This window comes from Squalius cephalus (assembly GCF_949319135.1).
Source record: "Squalius cephalus genome assembly, chromosome: 1".
NCBI lineage: Eukaryota > Metazoa > Chordata > Actinopteri > Cypriniformes > Leuciscidae > Squalius > Squalius cephalus.
The window spans coordinates 56735760-56759591 of NC_137122.1; the positions used below are offsets into that span (position 1 = coordinate 56735760).

The 23832-nt window shown below is 38.4% G+C and overlaps 1 protein-coding gene across 2 annotated transcripts in view; it reads left to right on the top strand.

The window, feature by feature from the left end:
• radil2a (Ras association and DIL domains 2a) overlaps window positions 1-23832 on the top strand; it is an 89708-nt gene that overhangs the window by 1854 nt on the left and 64022 nt on the right. For both annotated transcript variants that reach the window (XM_079866132.1, XM_079866131.1), the window contains exons 2-10: window positions 141-449; window positions 1455-1690; window positions 3042-3370; window positions 7966-8643; window positions 10097-10134; window positions 11500-11675; window positions 11851-11963; window positions 16947-17166; window positions 17665-17837. In XM_079866132.1, coding sequence (XP_079722258.1) covers window positions 141-449; window positions 1455-1690; window positions 3042-3370; window positions 7966-8643; window positions 10097-10134; window positions 11500-11675; window positions 11851-11963; window positions 16947-17166; window positions 17665-17837 — 2272 coding nt within the window. The remainder of the gene's footprint in view (window positions 1-140; window positions 450-1454; window positions 1691-3041; window positions 3371-7965; window positions 8644-10096; window positions 10135-11499; window positions 11676-11850; window positions 11964-16946; window positions 17167-17664; window positions 17838-23832) is intronic.

Here is a 23832-nt window from a genome sequence, read left to right on the forward strand (position 1 = left end):
GTCTTCTTACCAGGGGTTTGTATTTGATCTGCCGCCTGTTAAACTCAATCTGCCATTGTTGCGCCTAAAGTCGACTGCAGATGTGCACATCTTTACAGTGATGTTAACCATGTGTGTGTGTGTGTGTGTGTGTGTGGCAGGTCCAGCGCGTCTGACAGCACGGCTCAGTCTGTGGAGAGCACCGGAGTCAGGCAGCCGGCCAAGAGCAAGATACGCCGACACAACAACAAACTGGCCACGGTCTTCAACCGGAGTCCTATTCTGCCAAACGGGCGACAGGAGGGCAGGACCCTGGAATCGGACGACCCTGCAGAGCTGTCCAGTCAGAGGACCGTCCCAGGGATACTCAAGATATTTGGCAGTGACATTTGTCAGGGGACCCACTATAAGAGCGTTCTGGCCACCGGTCACTCCAGTGCCAAAGAGCTGGTCAGAGAGGCTCTGGAGAGGTGAGGATGAAGAGTCAGATGAGTCGGTGCATTGTGTGTGCGATTGGGTGTCGCATCACTACACTCTTAAAAATAAAGAGGTTTTTCGCAGAGAAGTGCCATTTTGGGTTCCCCAAAGAATCTTTCAGTGAACAGTTCTTAATAGGACTATTTTTAATAATCTAAATCTACCATAAAGAACTATTTGCAGAATGGAAGAGTTCCATGGATGTTAAAGGTTCTTCATGGAACCATAAAAGACCATAAAGAACCTTTGTTTTTAAGAGTGTATGTGTCGATGTGGTGATGCACTTAAATGTTTTTTTTTTTTTTTTTTACCAAAACACTGAAACAGAAATTAAAGTTTTCATTTAGCTAAAGAAATCGAAAGGCTTCGTCTACATTAATCCGGATACATTTGAAAATGGCATTCATTTCAAAACTATCTTCGTCCAGACTAGCGTTTCCTAGCGTTTTCCAAAAGTTTCTCATCCACACTGAAATGTCAGAAAACACTAAAATTCAGGTTGCTCTCAGTCAAAGCATTTTCAAAAAGCTGTTTTTGCAGGACAAAAACACCAAAATGGAGAGAAAAAGGTGCGTTTTCAGACGAAAATATATTAGTGTGGACAAGGCCGAAGTTTCTGTAATTAAATTTGGGTAATTGGATAATGAGACTCTACGACTTTATAGACCTTGAGATGTAACTGCACCATGTACATGTATTAAACAGAACATTATCGTTCATTGGTGCGGATGCTAATATAGGCTAGTTATCATTCTTAGTGTGAATGAACCTTATCTCTTTTGGTCCATGATTTTGACCCTTCAAAACTATTTTGGGGCGAAACCGAAAAAGAAAAACTGAATATTTTCGGTTGCTGAAATTTCGGTTCAAACCCAAGACAAGTTCAAACACAAGGCCAGAAATGCTTGCAACCTCAAGTCACTGGTCATTTCCATTGTTCCCTGACTCGTTGTTAGTCCAGCCAGCGAGTTCAACTGAGCTGTTCTCCGGTCTCACAGGTACTGCTTGGAAAAGGAAGACTCCAGTGCATATGTGCTCTGCGATGTGATTGGCCGAACTGGGTTGGACCACGAATGGAAGTCTGAGTGCATTCGGGTTGTGGGCGACCATGAGAAGCCCCTCGTGTTGCAGTCGCTCTGGAAACCCAAAGAGGGATTCTCCAGGCGCTTCGAGATCCAGAGAAGAGCAAGCGTCGAGGCGCAAAGTGCCAAGGATACAGACACCATCACTGCAGGTACTGCGGCAATATCAGTTTGACTGAGTGAGTGTGAGTGGGACTTTCAATAGTTTAAGGCCCCTTTGCACCAAGGACGATAAATAGGGCTGCACGATTTGGGGGGAAAATCTAATAATAATGTCTAAAGCGACTCAAATCTAGAACAGATGCAGAGAGTGAATATGTGTGGAGCAGCATTTCAAGTGTAAAAGAGCACAATGCCGCGTTTCATGCGAAAACACACTGCATATATATTTGTTTAATTAAATCACAGCAATTTGTTAATCATCATTAATTTCATGATTTTAGCTTTATTTAGATTAATCCTTAGATTAGCCCTAATGTTAACTATACCTATAAAGTTTTAATAAACGTTGAAATTCTGTGAATATACGACTATAATGATATCAAACACATAGAAACAATATAATTGGAATCACTTTCAGACTGATTTTTGCCCAAGACATTGTCAGCCAATCAGAATCAACCTGACTTTAACGAGCTTGAGCTTTTAAAGACGACATAACAGCACCACACTCACAATAAACAAAATGGTGTTGTGTACTGGCGTGGACGCTAACATAGTTATCATCGTAGTTATCGGCATTGGTGTGATTTAGAGATGTTTTGACTAGCTGACCTTTGATCTACGTTCCAGTTGACACAATTTAGGAATGTTTTAACAGTCTGAGGTGCCTCGTAGCTTATCCCAACAAAAGCTCGTCAGCAAGAAGCTTAGTGAAATTGCTCTCTCTGAAGTGTGTTTTATTGGGATAGGCCTATCAGCACTCACACTGCGCTTTCCCACCGCGCTCCGGCCGCCAGCATCGAAATGGCCGCTTGTTTTTCTTTTCTGAGCGTGTTTCCTGCACTCTTGAGGGTGTTTTTTGGCGCGGGGCTGTGCTGTTCCACAGGGTTCTCTTGAGAATCGGTGACGGGGGGGAAGCTGTGTGTTCTGGCTGAACAATGTAGACGACCGCCCATTTCCACAGCTGATAACGCCCAGAGTGCCGATGGGTGTGAAAGCCTGACCTCTGAGAACCTTTCACAGCACTTCAATGCTGTTTATGTTTACGTCACTACCATCCAACCAAAGAGTCATCTAATAGCCAAGCATCTGAAAGAAATGTACAGCTATATTTAGAAGAATATATGCAAGCATTATCTCAAAGCATTTAATAGTATTTCCCTCATCATTTTAGGCAGTTATGACATTGCCCATGCCCAGTAATAAGTCTGACTAAGCCATAATCAGTGCTATTATCCTCTTCAGCAAATATGCTCCATCTTTTGTCATTATGACTCTGTGAGAATGTACACATTTTTTCTGTGCAAATCATAGTTTTTAATTTTTTATTTGATCCCCTAGGCCTTAATGCCCAGGCCCGAAAGCTCCAGCACGCCCGTTCGCGGGTCACCTCCCTGTTCGTGGATGGGACGAATGAAGGGGTGGATGCTCTGGGTATCTGGAGGAGCTTGAGTGAAATGGATGTCTCCACTATGGGAAAAGAAGCCAGTGAGACCCATAATGCACCTCAGCAGGAGGATCCAGAGGCAGAGGCTGATAAAGAGGCTCACCGCCTCAACGCAGAGAAAGAGGAGACGGAGAGCAGTGATGACAACAACACACAGTACTCCATCCACCTGCCCTTTGATTTCCCATATTTCCTTCTGCTGCAAGGATACAGCCACAGACAGGTAGGACAGTGGCTCCTTGGACCCTCAGTGATGTTGCTATTTGGATTAGGGTGCTAGTTATGGTTCTGAAACTGTAGGTAACCCCGGGTTCAGACTACACAATATCTTTGTCTGTTACGATAGTAACTGTGTCGGATTATGCGATTCTGACTCCTAAATTCTTGACGTCTCTTCGACAAGAAACATGATGATTCCCGACCAATCATCTCTTGCCGTCTTTAATGATGTACAAGATGTCTCGAGAAGACGGAACTAGCGACTGACTTTTGGAAACAAGCGCCTAAAACAAACAATATTTGTATTAGCCTAATGCTAATTCCAGTACTCACCGGGTTGCTGAAGCGCCTCCACTATCGTTCGCCAGTATTTATCTTTGTTTCACTCTCTTGTTGTTGTCCCTCAAGGAAACACCATAAAGGTAGGAGTACTGTTGACATACTGTTGACATAAGTCCACCTAGCAGCACCAATACCAATCTCTCTTTCGTTTTGCCATGTTTGAAAGAGCTTCTGTGCTTCAACCTGTTGTGGAGGGCCACTTTTTTTTTTTTAAACATGCTAGGTTTTTAGTCGTGACGTCGTGAAGCATATGCGGCGCCACTATACGAGATAAAACTATCAATTCTTGGGCCCCCACGGCCATTGTCGTTTACAAATCACCATGAAACCCTACATCAAACATTGTGCCAAAATATCATGTAGTCTGAACCCGGCATAAGACTAGCATAACTTTTTCTGGTACTGGTACTCTTATTTAGGATTTTTCTTCTGTAACCTTCAACCTTAAAGATTCGAACTTTGGAACGCAGCTCTTCCCACACAGTTGGCATTATGGACATTGGTGATTTATCCAATCATGTGGCTCGATGTAATTTGCCATGTTGAAATGACGTGATCCGCAGTGTTTTGCTAAATGTTGGAAAGAATCCTCATGTTCGTCTGCTGTTGCATCCGTAGATACGCTAATAGCGTAGTGTTGGATGCTAATGCAATCAATTAGGGTCAATTTCGAACCAAATAGGCATACAAGGACTAGTGACCAGAATATCATAGAGTGTTGAGAGTATAGGCTCTTTTTATTAGAGCCAGTAAGCAACTACATAGCAATTTTTTAAGCAAAATTTTGATTTTTTTCTAAACTGAGGTTTGTGGCTTGTTTTTTCAACAACGACTCAAGTGTAAAGACCCTTGAAGAATAATTGTTTGGCAGCAGAGAATGAGAGAATGAGGATTTATTTTTGTGACAAAAGTCATTGTGTCTATTGTTTTTGCACACCATTGAACCATTTCAGTGTTATTTGATGCCTTTTTTATTCTTTTAGCCTTGATATTTTTGCAGCAACAGTCTGAGATGCTACATATAAAGAGTTCAGATGCAAAAGCCTCTAACTGCCGTCTGAAATTTTCTTCTAGAATGATCATTTTTATGAAGCTCGTATATTTAAGTTCAGTAATTTCACTTAAATGGCAATGCAAATGACCTATTAATTGTCATTTAAGTGAAATTACTTAACTTAAATATACAAGCTGGATAAAAATGATCATTCTAGAAGAAAATTTCAGATGGCACTTAGAGGCTTTTGCATCTGAACTCTTCATATGTTTCATATAATGGTCAAAAATCACAATATTTGTCAAAACAATGATTCTAATGCTCAATGTGTATTCTGCTAGTACAAACTCAACTAAGTGTTGCGGTTTTATTGTAAATTAATCAAAGAAAGCACAGTATCCCTGACAGCAGATCTCAAACCTTACATAAGACATTGGCACATTCATCCCTTGTTGTTGACAGTGGTGTAAAGTCTTGACTTTAAGCACGGTTTAATCTGGAGCCACTCACTGTGGAGAGAGTGTGTGGTGTGTGTGGTAGTTTTCTATAGGATTAGCTCAGGTCAGAGCAACATGATTTGGACAGGCAGGCGGACATATGGACGGCAGATGATCCATGTGTCTCAAGGCATCCTGGGACTGGCCATCAGTGAGTGAGGAGCTAAACTGGAGCTCTGCTCAACATGAGCTCTCACACAGGTGGAGAAGATTTGAAGAAACCACAACACGCAGAAGCGCGTGAGACACACATTAAGAACACACAGAATCCCAAAAGCCCTTAATAAACCCAGAGATCCAACAGATTAAAGGCAACAGTGAAGGAGTTGTTTTTGAGTTATTTTTGTGAATTTTTTTTGCATGAAAAGTGTGCTTGTGCCATTTGATTCCATCACAGAACCAAGATACCACGACAAATCAATATGATCAATTAAATTACAAACAAAATCAGTAGTTCATACAACTAAAAAAATGGACAACGGTGTCAAAACCAACTACAGTAGTTTTTCTAGTGTTTGTAGAACATTTTAAACATCTCTGTGGAAAAGCCACACATGTTTTCAGAGACAGGAAATCTGCTACCCGGCTATTCCTCACAGTCAGTGTTGCTGAGTACGCATTGTCAAGGGTGTGTGAGTTTTTGCATGTACACACTAAACTGGGAAAACTGCAACCTTAGAACATAACCACATTTTTTAGCCTTTTCAATGCAAAATATTCACAGTTGAAACACTGTTCAATGATAATCCATCTACAGTTGACTGGATTGTGAAAAGTGGGCATTACATACCAGAACGGACACTGATATCATCCAGATAAAAATTAGCAGAGGCACAAAAAAGTTAATAAAAAATTATGAAGACAAACATTTAATTTGCTTTCTCAAAACATGCATGGGAGAGAGGAATAAACAAGTTTGTGGTTATAGCAGTAATTATATCTCGTTAAAATGCTGAACTATAATCAGGAGTAAAAATTCCAGTGCCATGAGGATACGTGCGGCACTGCAGTTTACTGTAGGTAATAATCAGCATTGTTTACTAAGCCTGCGGTCAGTCAAGGCAGAAACACAACTCACTCTGCCACGCAGTACAGTTTCTCTTTATTGTTTTTGCTCTTTGTCCCTTGAGTCTCTACATTTTTAGCTGGAAATGTTATGCACAATGTCTTTTCTCCCATTATAGAGTGCAACAGTCGGGTTACGGAGAGTAAATACTCCATTAATTTTTAAATAGATTTTTAATGCTAACTTATAAACCGTTAAAGACAGCCCTACTGAGGTTGTTATCTATGGTCTTTGCTTCAGCTGAAGCTGCCAGCCCACATAAATTCAACTTATTTTTTTAAAATAATCATGTTCAACTGCAGAATTAGTGGTGAAAAACTACATTACCCATAATGCTGTGGGGAAAGTTCCACCAATCGTAGAGTCGACACAAACATAACACACAAAAAGAGCGCTTTAGCTCCGCCTACTCCCATGAAGCACTGCGAATGACTTTTGTGGGATTGTAGTTCTTTCCCTAGCTAAGGCCGTTAAGTACACAGTCTTGTACCTCTGAATTTGTGTCTAATTTTCAATTACGTTTTGATTGGAATCAAAGTTTGTAATGTGTTGATTTACCTCTTAGCTGGTTTGGCTTGTTTCATGCTTTATGGCGCTTTAGCAAAGACCTTTTAAAAAAATCACTATGGGAGAAATTAATGGAAAAAATATTTCAGGAACCAACGACACTAAAAAAGTGCACTAATGCACTCTATAACTCACAACTGAAGAGATGTTTAATTAAAAAAAAAAAAAAAAAAAAAACCTTAATACATTCAGTCAGATATGAGGTTGTTTTTTCCCCCACTCCATTTTATTACTGTTTGTATATGAATTCAAAGAAATGTTGATCATGTGACTTTGATATCAGTGATTTTATTATGATCCAACAGCTAAAGTATAATTAATTATGATGATTAAGTAATACAAAAGGATAATTCATTGTGCATAAAAACTCTTGACATTTACACTGAACCTGGCCTTAAACATGGGCTTTAATTTTGGTCTACTTTAGCCTCAGTCCTCAGTCCATTTCCACAAGAAACGAGTGATGAGTAGAGAGTTGTGAGTGACAGATGTTTTAATTCAGAGTTGCTCTGCTCATCACATGTTGCTCATGTCAAGCAAAAGGGTTTTATAATGGGGTGAATGAGAGTGAGTTTTTGGCCTAAAGCAGGTGCTTGGGAGATTATCTCTTGTTAAGGGACTTAGATCAGCTCTATGTCAATCACTTCCCATAGTGCTGAGAGGTGCTTCTTTCAGATCAGAATAATCATGTGGTTTAGCAGCACAAAGTGGATCAATCTATTAACAGTGCGGTCTGTTTTGACACCACAATAAGCAGATGAAGAGTTTAGATAAGACCGTCCTCACTCTTCCTTCTTAAATTCTGTTACCAGTAGTTGTCAGTTCACTCATTGATTCTTGAGACAATGAACAATGCATGTCCCACACCTTTAACTGCCATTAGTTTTGAAAATAACCGAGAAAATGAAATGCAGGAAGTTTCACCAAAACAAAGGTCAATACATGTTTTACAGATTCATCCCAAAAATCTCTAATCCTTGGTATATAAATCATTTTCCCTCATACTGTTTTGTCCCAGTACTCAGCCATTAGTGAACTCACTGCTTGTTAGTTTGGTTTAAGATTCTATTAGCCCAAAGTTATCTTGTTCAATTTAACGAAATCTCCTGTTTCTTCTGCTAATCTCTTGTCAGGACTTTCTGATCTATCTGATGAGTGGGAACAGTTGTGTGTTTGGCTGCTCCAGTGAATCCTTAGCTGGTAAGAATGAGGAGACCCTAAAGGTGGACGTCTTACTCTTTGCCCCCGACATCCTACCTCAGCATTGCTGCGTACAGCGCCTAGACGCCGCCAAAGACCAAACTGAGGGCGGCAGTAAGATGCAAACCGTGCTCAGACCCCTTCACAGCGCATGTGTAACACACAACGGCGTCCCTCTTGATGACGAGGTTGAGTTGTGTCCAGGTGACTTGGTGGGGCTCGGTCAGCACTATCTCTTCATGTTCAAGGACCCTACGGCCTCAGGAGCCTTCCAGACCCCGTCCTGGATGGCCACCCTGTGTCCCCCTGCCACGTCGTCACCCTGTAAACTGTGCGGGACGTCTGTCAGGAGGAGGAGGAGGACTCAAAAAATGGCCGCCCGCTGGAGGGACTTGGATGGTAGGGTGGTGTCGCTGTCCTATCAGGTGCAGCACGAGGATCAGGTCTTGGAGAAGATTCTCAATATGGTGGATTCAGGAGGGGAAGAACCCAAACTCACTCCAGCCTTTCTACTGTGTCTATGCATTCAACACTCCGCCACCAACTTTGAGTTGGCTCACCTTCGGAAATTGCTGCTCTCTATCGCCAATCAGATCCAGCTCACCATGTGGGTGAGTGAGAAATAAAACACATGCCAAAAACAAGAAAAGCACACTATTATAATGTTGTACCACAGTAATTGTGTCTTTTGGACATATACCATGGTATTCTTTGAAATACCTTTGAGTACCACTTGAGGTACTGTAAGGCTTTTCACACCCTGGGTTGAGGACCATTTCACACTTATAATTTATAAGGAGTTAACCCCACATTGTAGTGCCAAACATGTATGGTGTAAGAGAAAGTGGTGTTAGATTGTTACGGCTAGATGCTTAGCCGCAGAAAACCAGTCGCATGCTTCATATTCACATGCTCTGGACAATCACAGAAACACAGCGCTTTGTATAAACAGTAGTTTCAGCATTTGAGGAGAAATATGTCAGATGGTGACAGAAAACGCCACAATTGAATTGAAGAAGAAGATGTTTAATTCTTACCTTCATGGTCTGAAAAGTCCATTCAGGAAAACCTTGATTGTACAGTCAATAATTTACATTATGATGATGCGCAACACTAGAGCCTTTGTGTAAACAGGTCACCTGCTGCGTTCATCAATGACACTGACACCGCAAATGTTAAAGGGATAGTTCGGCCAAAAATGATATTAAACCCATGATTTACTCACCCTCAAGCCGTTCGAGATGCATATGTCAATCATTTTTCAGACAAACACATTTTCAGTTATTTTAGAAAATGTCTTAGATCTTTCAGTGGTTATAATGTTATGGGGTCCACTCCTTCAAGTCCCAAAAATGTGCCTGCATCCTTCACAAAAGTAATCCATCCGGCTCCAGGGGGATAAACGAAGGCCTTCTGAGGGTAATCCGTGTGGTTTTGTCGTAAAAATATATATATTTAAAACTTGAATGTAAATAAATGAAAATAACTGGCTTCCGGCAACGGTCGACGCGCGTTCACGGGAGATGGATGCCGGCGTATGACGTAGGACGTAAAATGATTGACATACAGTATGCATCTCGAACGGCTTGAGGGTGAGTAAATCATGGGTTTAATATAATTTTTGGCCGAACTATCCCTTTAATGGTAACCCAGGGTTTAGGAATGTACAGTGTGAAAAGTCTGCGCATGGGTTTGAGCTATTTGTACCAGGATTAATTGTTAACCCAGGTCAATTTTGAGCAGTGTGAAATGTGAAGCGAGATAACTCAGGGTCCCATTTACCCAAGGTGTAGACTGACCCAAGGTATACTATTTCAAGTGTGGAAAGCCCTTCTGTTTATGTTTATAACTCAATATGTGGGCTGGTGGAATAGTCCATGATGTCCATATGATGCATATTTACATTTACCAACAAAAAAGAGTACTGGACACAAGAACTTGTCCTGTTTGACACCCCTTTTGGAGAGCTAAAGTAGGTCAGTATTGTCATCAGGGGATTAAAGGTTGTGGCACACTTAACAGAACTGTTCTTCTGAGATTCCTCTTTTTTTCCCTCCTCCACAGGAAAGAACAAAAGAACTTGCAGCTCTGCAGCCAGACATGTGAGAGAGCTTATTTCTTCTTGAAACCATTCTTCTTTCACACGCCTCTGAAATAAGAGCAGGGAACTTAAAGTACGACTTTAACTAGCGTATTATCACCCATGGTGCAGTATATATTCAATTCACTTTTGTTTTCTTTGTGGTGCCCGCTCTCGACCCGGGACAGGGCCACTTGAGCGTGTCATTTACTGTTGAATTGTACAGTGATAAATCTGTCTGCTGACAGACAGCAGTGTTAAAGCGTTTCAGGCTCTGATTGTCTTGTGTTTAAATTGTGAACTTGGCTAGCAGAGAGCTGGTATTTTCTATCAGCTGGTATCAGTCCACATCCTGATTTTTAGTCATTTCCCTCCATATTGTGGTGAGATTAGTAGTTAAAACGTAGGTATTAAAGGTGGAAACTTAACCTCAATTCCTCAATGATTTGAACTTTGATTTGGCTTGCTGCTATTCAAAGTATTAAAATGAAAAAAAAAAAAAAAAAGACAGGTTTTACAAGCATAGGTGTAGAAGCCAGTGACATTTAGACAAACAGACAAATGTATGGACAGACAGACAGATGGTTGGTTGGTTGGTTGGTTGGACATACAATTGAATAGATGGATGAATGGTTGGTTAGACAGACATATAACCATAAATGGTTAGATATGGTTGGTGATCACTTTTTTGGTTGGACGGACGTAAAAATACAGAATGGTTGGTTGGTTAGAAAAACTAATTGATAAATGCTGGGTGATTGGTTGGACAGACCAATGAATTGGTGTTGGATGACTAGAGATGGTTGGTTAGTTGGTTGGATGGATAGAAATATTGATAGATAGATAGATGTTTGGTTAGACAGTAAGATAGATGGATAGTTGTTTGTTGGGTTGGTTGTACAGACAGACAGACAGGCAGACAGACAGACAGATAAATAAATAAATGGTTAGAGGGATGGATGTCAGTTGGTTTTTTGAACGGATATTTAGACTGACAGGCAAAATGGTAGACGGATGGTTGGCCAGACAAATGGATAGACTTATGATAGTTTGTTTGAATGAACAAGCTTATACATAAGTATATATAGACAGAAAGATGGCTGGCTGGTTAGTTGGTTGGACAGATATTTTTATGGATAGACAGCTGGATGGTTAGTAAGACAGATGAAGGGATGGTTGTTTTATATGGTTGGTTGGTTAGACAAATTAATCTTGGTTTCTTGTTTGGGCAGACAGATATATAGGTGGATAGATGGATGTTTTGTTGGTTGGTTGGCCTGCTAATTAATGGATTCTTGGTTTGTTGTATAGACTCACACAAGTTTATCTGCCTATGTGTCTGCCTGTGTTGTGATAACATGTGAACATTGTGCTCTTTATGCAACAGAAGCTCCAGTGAAATGTCAGCAGAGCTGCATGTGTTGAACATGAAGGATCTGATCCCAGGCCTGGAGCCGCTGGTACTGTGGATGTCCAACTCCATTGAGCTGCTGCACTTCATCCAGCATGAGGTCCCTCTGCTCTTAACATGGAGACAGCAGGACAGACAGGAACAGGACAAAGGTACCAGCCTTCCCTATGTGTTGTTCTATATTATTCGAAATATGTGTTAGATCACTGGCCTCGTTGGCTCATTGCTATAGTTATTGTTTTATCTTTTGATCTACCAGCCACTGGTAGATCTATACTTAGAAGTCTCTTGCGAATGTGCAGTAACATCATGTCTCCATCTGCTCAGAATCACTGGATTGTCAGATCCAGTCCACGCGTGCTGCCAGTGAAGAGGCCATGACTGTCCTAGAGGAAGTCATCATGTTTACCTTCCAGCAGTGTGTCTACTATCTCACCAAAGTAAGTATAAATGAAAGGCCATAAGGTCTGCCAATTGATTTAAATATCTGCATATATTTCTTGTGGTTAAGTACTATATTTATTATATATTCATTCCAAATATGTAATGTTTATTTTACATATGTTAAATATTATTAAATATTATATATTAAAATATGTTCCTCATAGCCCTGAAAGGATGTAAAATATGTGAAACAGGACATAACCGTGTAAACAGCATTTTGTACTTCTAGTCTGTAAGCCAAAAGTAAAGTCATAACAAAGCAGTTGAGACACGGGGATTGGCCATAGCTATTGGTGAGCGAGATAACTTGTCACAAAGAATCAAAAACAAACACATTAACAGTGTTTTCTCAAGGCTCAAGTTAATGGTAAATCCCTGCCTCTCTCAGATGAGCGGGAATGTTTTGGAACATTTATTTTCTTGCTGGATTTGTCTGTTTCTGTACGTGATGAATGTCTTAAAGGAATAGTTCAATCAGACTGAAATTGTTATTTTCTGTCCATTGTTATTTTCTCAATGGAACATAAGGAGAAGTGTTTACTTTTCTGTGAATTTTTGATGTGCCTCCATGGGAACCTCTCAAGGAAACCAGGGTTTACTAAAACGATTAAAAATCGCTTGTTGAAAATGAAAGGAAACATTGTGAAACTCATTCTCCATTATATTACATCAATGTTACATCCGTTTCGATGGTGCGGAAAATCCACGCAATGAAGTCACCTCAAGTTGGAGACAAGAAATATGTGACGTGTTTGTTGCAGATTAACTTCGTGGATAAATAGTCAGTGGAGAGGTTAGGTCCTTCACGGTTCAAACACTCCAGTCCTAAACTAGAAAACAACTGGCATGTGAGGGGTTAAGAGGCATTGTAGTGGACAGGAAGGACAGAGTTACCCATCCTCTGCCTGATGGGGAAGCAGCTGTGCACCTCCACATTTGGACTCGGAGAGTTCATCTGTTTCCTGACCAGGAAATATTCTGTTCTCATCACCAGAAAGGGAGATGAGTGTCCAGTTGAAGCAATCATTATGCCTACCAGAAAGTTAACGGTTATCGGATAATTAGCATGTAAATGTCGTTTAACAAGCCATAAACTCTGTCTTTTTCTCTTACCTGTGAAGTCAGACTGTGTAAGGTGATTGGTTGGTGTTAGGAAATTGTATTTTTTCCTGTTAAAAGAACATATGTAATATTAAACAGGTTATAATAATGAAATTATACTGCTTTCCTGTTGACACATGTTTTAATAGTCTATGTTTCATCATGCATTTAGATATTTCAGTCATATATCGATTGTTAATTGTTGTGAATGGTGCGATTCTTCCATGTCTTAGTCATGCCCATGAATGCTGTGATGTCATGGATGTTTAAAAGGCAAGAATGTGTCATTCAGTGATGAGTCATCGGAGGCGGGACCTTTGGCTCTGGTTAGTTCCTCAATGACCTCATATGACTGAAGTGCGTTGAGTTTGAAGCACTTATTTCAGCTTCATTAACTTCCGCTGTGCCCTGACAGACTGGCAGTGTGTTTATGTGTGTTTCAAAGTCGGCATTGAAACAGGAGTTGCGATAATCTTTTATGACGTATATCTGAGTGAAACAGCTTGTAAAACGAGAACAAATGTAGAACTTTTGTCCATGGGGAATTAATTGGATGGTTGGATGCTTGTGGTTTGCTATTGGTGGATCTCATGTGGAGATCATGGTGGAGTGACAGGTTGTCCCGCCCTCACCCTCGCCCTCTCCCTCGCCCTCGCCCTCGCCCCAGTAAACATGTCATCAGAAAAGAGAAGAGATATCACTGCAAGTTATTCTGATGACAAAGGCACAATAACTTAAAAGAAAAATTACGTGCATAGATAAATCATTTATAATCAATGCTGCAATATTCCATAAAAAAACATAAAAGAACTGTCCATATTGATTTCACGATGACTTAAAGAGTTGTGTTGAGGTGCAGTCGCATTTACGATTGTTCAATGAATTTTCACAAGCGAAATGCAGTCGTTTCAATGGGAATCCACACGATGGAGAATTTCGTGTGAGGGCGAAAGATCTCAGATTTGCCGTATTTACCAACAGAAAGACTTCTGCGTGAGCTGTGCTTTATACATAACTGCACTATTGATAGTAGACAATTGTCAATCGCCAACATTTTGCCAGTGTCACCGCATCTTTGAATTGAAATCTGATCTTTTATTCGCAATGGATGATCATAGTGATGATGAGTTGTGCTTCACACATTGCTATACTGTTAACAATAGACAATGTATTTTTTGCGCCATGAAATTTCGCCAAAATTGTGGTAATGTGACCACATATTTACATTCAAATCTGACGTTTCCTTCGCAAATCAATGGTTTTATAGTGATAGTGAGTTGTGCTTTTTACATAAATACACCGCATGGTTAATTTGGTTGGCATTTTCACCAACGTTTCGGTAATTTGACCACACCTTTAGATTGAAATTTGGCGTTTCTTTCGCAAATCAGTGGCCATAATGATGATGAGCTGTGCTTCATACATCGCTACAGTACTGACTATGGAAAATGGGCCATTTTTGCTCATGAAATTTTAATAGTGAGCTGTGCTGCATATATTGCTACACTGTTGATAAGAGACAATTAACCATTTTTGCTTGGAAAAATTTAGTAATGTAACCACATCTTTAAATTGAAATCTGACGTTTTATTGGCAATGGATGATCACAGTGATGATGAGTGCTTCATAAATTGCTACACTGTTAACAATAGACAGTGTATTTTTTGCCCATGAACTTTTGCCAAAATGTTTGTAATGTAACCACATCTTTACTGTGAAATATGACATTTCCTTCGTAAATCAATGGTTATAGTGATAGTGAGCCTTGCTTTATACATAAGTACACTGTTGATAATAGGCAATGGACAATTTATCTCTTGCAAAGCGTTGCCAAAATTGTGGTAATGTGATCAGCGATGTATGACACACAGCTTACCTTCACTATGATCATCCATTGCGAATGAAACGTTAGATCTTAATGTAAAGGTAACATTAAGATCTAACGTTTCATTCGCAATGGATGATCATAGTGAAGGTAAGCTGTGTGTCATACATCGCTACACTATTGACAATAGATAATGGACACTTTTTGCTCATTAAATTTAGCTGAAATTTCGCTAATGTGACCGTGCCTTTAGTTTGAAACCTGACGTTTCATTAGCTTCTATGGATTGTCATGATCTCTAAAAATCTCTAAAAAACAAAACCTTTGTCTCTTCTTGTGCTTAAAGAATCATCAATATTTTCCTTTATTTCAGGGTTATAGTTCAGGATGCTGTGTTTTTGTCAGCTTTGTGATAAAACGCGTTCCCTGTAGGCTCTTAGCCTTGCCAGAGTTCCCGTCTGGCACAGTTATCTGCATGGCCCTTATTTGTTTACAGAATCCTTTTATCTCTTCCAGCAGTGGTTTAGTCAGTGGGAAAAGTGAGTGTGGATGTGAGATTCATCTGCTGGTCTAGTCTTATCTGAATGATTCTCAAGACTCTCACTGGTGCTGTAACAATGGCCAGTCAGGGCCGAGACATTCTCCAGAGTCCAGTCACAGTCACATATCTCCCGCTGAGGGGAAGCCGGCCCGTGCCGCTCTTCCTGTCGGCTCAGACGGGACGCTCAGTACGTCCTCTCTACTGAGAGCACAAAAAATGTGACCTGCCTTAATCTCTCCTGTGTTTTCTCCTATGTTTTAGGGTTGCATTTGCACATTCAGCATTTACATATATGTTCGTAGTTACATATGTATGTATTCCACTGCACATTCAGGATTTATAAATAATTATTGAGCTTTAAACTTTATATTCAGATATTCAGAATTTATACATGTACACTCCCGTTCCAAAGTTTATTTGATAAAAAATACAGTAAAACAGTAATACTGTGAAATATTATTACAATTTAAAAAACTAATTTAATATATTGTAAAATGTAATTTATTCCTGTGATCAAAGCTGAATTTTCAGCATCATTACTCCAGTCTTCAGTGTCACGTGATCCTTCAGAAATCACTCTAATATTATTATGTGATGCCCAAGAAAGATTTCTTATTATTGATAAAATTATTAAATGTTTAATAAAAAAAATTTTTTTAAAGCATTGATTTTTACACAGAAATGTTTGTAACATTATAAATACCTTTACTATCACTTTTTAACACTTTAATGCATCCTTGCTGAGTAAAAGTATTAATTTCTTTCAAAGAAAATGTTTTTAAAAATCATACTTATCCCAAACGGAACAGCGGCATATATTTAGATTTACTATTCAACTATTAAAGATTTTTAAATGTAGATATTTTAAAACTTATATTTTACATCTACAATTTGGATAAAATTTGGGATAGATAGATAGATAGATAGATAGATAGATAGATAGATAGATAGATAGATAGATAGATAGATAGATAGATAGATAGATAGATAGATAGATAGATAGATAGATAGATAGATAGATAGATAGATAGATAGATAGATAGATAGATAAAGATAATTTTATTTAGATATTTTCAGGGTTTTAAATGATATATTCATTTTTCAGTCACAAATCAAGATTTTTTTTAACAATATATTCAGATTTTCAATAATATATTCAGATTTATAAATGTATATTAAAACTTACAACTCTATATATAGAGAGATTTTTCTTTATGTCCTGTGTGCCCCCCATGATATATATGTTGTAGATATTATGACTGCATTGTGCACAAAAATGACTTTGTAGTAATTATTATAACCACACGATTCATGCTTAAAATACAGGGTATATACTTCAGTAAACAACGTGTTATGTATGGGGTGGTCCTCTTAATAAAGTTGTTTTTAATAAAGCTACTATTTAGTATTTATTCGAGCAGCATTCACATAATAATATTCTGTACAGGATACAACAGTTGATGGATTGTTAAGCACATTAATCACACATTATGTCCCCGTCCCCTCTTTTAGAGTATGTATGCTGTGTTGCCGGAGCTGCTGGACAGTAACCCTTTCTCTGAGAGCGGACAGCTGCGCATGCCTGCGGGAGTTAGCCAGATCCTGGACGTCCTGAAGGAGGCCCTGACGCTGCTCAAGACTTTCCTGGTTCACAGCGAGATCACGTCTCAACTGCTGACCTACCTGTTCTTCTTCACCAACGCCTCGCTCTTCAACGCGCTCATGGAGAGAGGTGAGCACATGTGTGCACTGTCCTTCTGAGGACTCAGCAAAACCTGATGGTGATTCGCACTCAAACATAGAGTACATTTACTGTGCGTGAACTCTTTGATTTTTTTTTTTCACTGAGGTTTCGATGCAAGTTATATGGATTCACACACCAAAATAAGACCACAAGAGAAGACGAGAGGGTGCATTGTAAACGACTTTGTAGAACCGGCTGTTTTCACCCCAGTGGTCTTGCTTCTCTGTTGGGACGTGTTTCTCACAAGGGTGTGAATTTTACAGAGTGAATATTTGCATCCAGGTGTAAATTTAATTGGCCTGTTTGCACGCAATATTCTGCTGAAGCCAGACAAAACTATGACAGAATGTAAACTGGTTGAGTTCAAATCCAGCTTGTGACTTTTGATGATTATTGAAAAATAAAGAGAAGCTTAATATGATGAACATGTTACCACTTGCACTAATTGTGACTTCAGAATAAATGTAGTTGTGGTTGTGTTTGAAGGGTCTGGCGGTGGTTTCTACCAGTGGTCTAGAGGAGTGCAGATCCGGGCCAACCTGGATTTGCTGATGGACTGGACTCAAAGCATCGGGCTGGGAGATCTGGCTGCCGACTCCTTCCAGAAACTCTCTTCAGCCGTCAACCTGCTCGCGACTCCCAAAGAGACCCTGCTGCAGGTCAGAAACTCTAGAGATGCTCCACAAGTGCTTGCACAGATAAAAAAGGGTTGTTTTAGGGATGATTCCAGTACCATGCTCATGTACTTGCACACAGAAAAAAAGACAATATTTGTACATTTAGGAAAACTCTATTTTGCATACAGATATAAGATTAATAATGTGCCTTAACCTGATTTCATTCATTCATTCATTCATTCATTCATTCATTCATTCATTGCAGTACATATGAGAAAATGAGAGTTTTGGGGAAATGTTTCATTTTCTAAATGCTAAAGATAATTTTATACTCTTTCAGTTTTGAGGCAAAATATGATTTGAACCATCTGAGGTGAATCTACCCAATATTTTGTTTCCTATTGTCATGGAAAACCTGGAATTATCTGGGAATTTTAAAATTGTGTTTTCCAGGCATGGAAAAGTCATTGAAATTAATTAAATCTAAGGGTGTGTTCACACTTGTGGTTGAGTTCTCTTGGTTCGTTTGATCCGGATAATAAAAAAAAAGAAGAAGATACATTTAGTCTTGGTTTGCTTCGTGTTTTTAACAACACACATAAAGATACAAAACAAAAACAAAAACAGCTTTTATGACGTATATTTTACGATGGAACTTACCAAACATCCAAAACAATGCTGTGTTTGGGGATAAATGCGCTTGTTGTTTGTGCGTACACACAGTATGATGGTATTTTGACCAGCTGAGAACTTGTGAAGAGCTTGTGTCATGTGGCAAAACAGTGGCAGGAATCCCTTCGTCTCACACACACAAACCAAGATCTGCTTCAAGAAGACACAGTGTTTTTGTGCCTGAACTGAACTGTGATTGTCAACATCACGACTATGACCAGATAAAACAGGTTTGCTTGAGCATTCTGTCCTTTTTAAGGGTCACATCTTGTGCCATCAGGACCTGTTTTTGGTTCGTTTAGATGTCTTTGTTCTGTGTTGCGTTCATATTTCAGTCTAAAGTTTTTAAAAAAAATGAATCAAACCTGCCAAGTGTGAACACACCCTTTAAACATCATGGAAGTTTCTATACTGAATATTAATTTGTAACACTTCACAATAATGTCCTATTATAAAATTACTAACAATGAGCAATACATTTGTTAAAACATTTATTGATCTTTGTTCATTAACAGGTACAATTTTTAGTTAAGTAATGTACTAGTAAATGTTAAACTTAACCCTAACTAAAAATAAATGTTTAATTGTTAGTTCATGTTAGTTATACTAATGATAACAAATGGCACCTTATTGTAAAGTGTTACCTGTACATTTTTGTTGTTACACACTGATTCCATCAGCTATAGATATTTCTCTTGTGTAGAGTAAACGCTACTTGCAAACTATAGTGTTGTGAGAGAAACTTTATCTTGAGTTGTTCCCGTGAATGAATAAGTCAAAACAGTTCACAAATCAGTCTGAATGATTCATTAGTGAAGGCTAAATCATTTTAAAGGTCCTCATCCAGAGATAACAATTCACCAGAAAGGAAATGCTCCGGTCATAAAGCGAGTGCACCCTTATATTGTTTGTTCAGTTCACTTGACAAACAGCTTGATCGAGTTTCCTTGTGAATAAATAAGGAAATTCTTCAGTTGCAAAGAAGAATTAACTTGGATTTGACAGCAAGGTGTGCTTGGAGGTTGTGATCTGGGTTTGACTGCTGATTGGACAGGTGTGAGTATCAGTTATAGAAACACCAATAAAACCCTTGTAAAAGACATAAAAATGACGTGATGTTTCAAGAAATACAGAGCAAACCTGTTTCACAAGCCAAGGTAATTCAATATAACCTCATGATGGCATCAAACTCATGACAAACGTCATATTTACTTCTTGAGTCATGCCATTTTTCCATTCACCACGTAATAAAAACCCGTTCAGCTCGCCACAACATGCCACCACGTTCAGCCTGTCATATAATCCTAAATAATATGCATTATTCAGCTCAGTCATCAAAGTTGAATCATTTTGTAAATACAATGTAGACGGAGCGCCGCTGGCAGGAGGGACTTTAGTACCTGATGAACAGGACATGGAAGAAGTCAAAACTGCTGTTTGTCTGGTCTTAAACCTGTTAACTTTCTTCGAAAGCCATTGATAGTGGGGAGAACCATTGTTTACTCTTTTGTGCATAAGGAAGTGAGTTTCACTTAGCTTATCATACCATAAAAGAAAGGCAGAATAACAGAGGACAGTATAAGGTTTACAGCGCGTCACCCAAACACATCCATACCGTGGGGTTTACAGGTCTCGTGAAGTCTCTGCAGTAAATGAACTTTGACCGGTAAGCCTCTTAGCCTATCAGAGAGCTGGATTACAGCTCTGGGTGGGAGGGGCTAGTATGATCTCATGTCTTAAGTGACTGAGTTTACTTTAAACACACTCCAAACAAACATATACATGACTCACTCTGTCACATGATCTCTGTGTTTATTTGTCCTGCATTACGCAGTCAACCTCAAATGCACTTTTTACAGTAAATTAAGGAAATGTAAATATTTCAAAAACTGAACCACATTTCATTCCAAATTGGATTAAGGGTGTTTCTCCATTATTAAAACTATGACGGACTCGGAAAGATACCCTTGTGAAAAAGAAGTACACTTTAGCTTAGTTTTAAAAAGAGTACTTATTACAGAAATAATGTAGTAAAATAATAGTTTTAATTGCATGTTTGTATATAATTTAATAATACAATATACAGTAATAATACAAGATAATTTTTTTTTTTTTAAATGTGGCAGATTTTGCCAAATTGGCTAACTTTTTTCATCAATAGTCCCTAGGAATGTTGACCTTTTTAACAAAGAGTAAACAAACAAACAAACAAACATTCTACACACAAATACAAAACTACAATACCAGAATGTAATTTACAATTGAATGAAAATGTGTTATAGTTTACATTTAAGTAGGACTTAAGTACAACTTTATATGTCATTTTATATAAATTCATTTATGAATTCATTTATATTGAAACTTGTATTTAAATTTAAATTGTACTTACACTCATAAAATTATGATTTTGAAATTAACTTTAAAGCTAATTTACACAGTTAAAATTATAATCAAGTACTTTATATGTGCTTTATTATGTTAGTCAACACATCAGAATAAGTGCACTTTAAAACATGACAAAATATTATTACAACAAGTATTTAAATGTAAATGTACTAGCTTTACTGAAGTGAACTTTACTCAAGTGTGTACATAGTGACAAAACTCTCTTGAAGTTCACTTAAGTATACTTTTATTTAATTAATATTATATTATCTGCAAGTACAGTTTTTTTTTAAAGTGTACTTTTAAAAATTTTAAGTACACTGCAAGTGCACATTCAGTACAATCAAACACACTTCTTTTTTCAGAAGGGTATCTAACCCGTGTAAATATTTATAAGCCAACATATTGATATTTGATATGATTTTATAAAACCATTTATAATGTGCTAAGACTTTAATCTACCGAACTCAGCACAGTCTTTCAGCCTGTTCTAACTCTGTATGCTTTATTTAGTTTTTTATAACTGATTTAAGCATGGTATTTGTGCTTTTCTGTAAGCACCACCTACTGTCAGAGAGAGAGAGTTTGCATTTTCATTCAGGCCGTCTGCTGTTCGCTACGAATTGGTCTGAACAGAGAAATCGAATGCGAAAATCAAACAGTTTTTGCATTTGTTTGAACTGGCTGTGACTCTGGGTTAACATCTATTTATACCCTAAGTGAAGGTGAAATTTAACTTTGGGTTCAGTAATGTTTCACACATTTCCACAGATTCCATTAAAACCGGTTGCGTGCTCGTCGAGGAATAGTTTGCCTAAGATTTTGAATCATCTGGGATTAACAATTGTAAGTGTGAAAAAGTAACCTAAAAACACCCTATCAACCTCTATGGTACACCATAACACAGACAACCGTACCAACCACTCCGAACACTCTTGCAACCAATCGATCTAACCCATAATACTGTATTGATTTAAGACTTTTAGGTCAAGCCAACATCAAAGTTTGTCTTGAGGAACTGTACTTTTCTGGCTAATAATATGATCACATGTAGGCTAGCACTTGTTGAGACTAAAGAGACAGCATGTGTCTGTCAGAATCATCCACTGTGCAATTAGAGAATGTTAACTTCCTCTATCCGTCAACAAACAATGGTTGCATGTCAAAAGTTGCTGGGAGACTGGTTGTTAAGTTTCCACCCATGGCATGAGCGCACAGTTTGTGGTTTGTAAAACACCCATTTCTGCACAGAGTTGCAGATGTCTTTTCCCCTTTTCCATCCATCTATTTTGGGACAGCCATTCTGACTATTCAGTCCAGCCTTTTGTGGGTGTCTATAGCAAAGAAAAATCACAATATGACACAAGTTCTCTCAACAGTCTCTTAAACGGTTCTTCTTAGCATTTGCCACATATTCAAAATGCAGTCAAAATCAGAGATCTCCAGCATTTCTCATCAATTTCTTCCAAGACCAAATGATCTGAGCTTCTATCCACATTCATTGCCATTTGTCTCATTTGTGTGTTTAAAAAAAAAATATATATATATATATATATGTTTAAGAAAGCTTAGGAGTATGATCTGAAACAAATTTGATACATTTCCATTCATTTCCATTTTTGGTCTCTGAGCTATATTTTATTTAATGGTGAACCAAGACATAATCCAACATCTACAGCAGACCTGTTTTACTCATGGGACTGGTTACTTGTTTAGCCCTTTTACAGTCAAATCCTAGGAGAAACCAAGACCAGACCTGGTTACGGATAGAAGGGAAACGCAAATAATTTGCACATTCAGCTGGAGAAAATGAGTTACTCATAAACATGCGTCTGATGCACATGCACGACTGTGTTGTGGCTTTATTAGCCAAGAGTGAGTCCTGCGGTCCTACAGATCACAGCCCTTCCCAGACTCATGTAACACCACCCATCACATGTGTTTGAGGCGTCTTAAAATGTCTATGCATCAGCTAAATGATTTATGAAAAATCTCTCATGCTTCATTTCAGAATATGGCATCTTGCCACGTGACATCAAAATAAAGAAATAATATTTAGCAATGCCTTTCAACTTATTATCTTAGTGCTAGACATTGTAACTTTCTCTCTACTTTCACCCTAAATATATTTCATTACTTTGATTTATATTTAATTGGTAAATTAAATTAAGTAACTATCAGTATAATTGGCATGCAACCCTCAAAACAGTATGTAATATTTTAAAATAGGTTAATGCCTTCATGTTTTCAAATTTCTTTAGTGTGTAATGTTGCTGTTTGAGCATGAAAAGGTCTGCAAAGTTACAGTGTCACTCCAGAGGGAGTCTTGAGTTTTCTTCAAGGAACAAGCATGTCAATATTCCTCATTTAAATAATTCCCACCCAAGGCATATGTAAAATAATTGAGTATGCTGAAACTTGCGGTTATGGTATCGGGCATGGCATTTCTGAAACTTTCGGAAAGGAGAGGCTTCATATAGACAGGAACTAAACAGAGTGTTACTGACAGACTAGGAAGAGAGGTTCTGCAACAATGTCAAATATGTGAAAAATAATGTGTCTTTTGAACTGTCAAGCATGAAAACCTATTCTAGAAGACCCCAAAACCAAAATCAAGACTTTGTAAAAGAGAGTTATAGGTCTCCTTTAGTTCAAGGCATATGGACTATATTCTGTATTCAAGTTAAATTAAACTAAAAGAAATAAACCTAAACAATACTCTAAAGATAAACTCTCTGTTGAATGAAACTAAGCTGTAACTGTACGGAAATGCCTAACATATCCTGTCAGGTTCAGCAAGAGTCTGTTGTTCTAGTGAGTTTGTACAATGTTCATTCCCAGCCACTGCTTCCTATATAATTTTGTGAAGAGATTGGTTTAATTACATACAAGTAGTGGATGTTATTTTGTTCTGGATGCAGAAAAAAATGACACAGGAAAACACTACTCTGTTATTTAGACAAGACACCAGTAAAGGAGA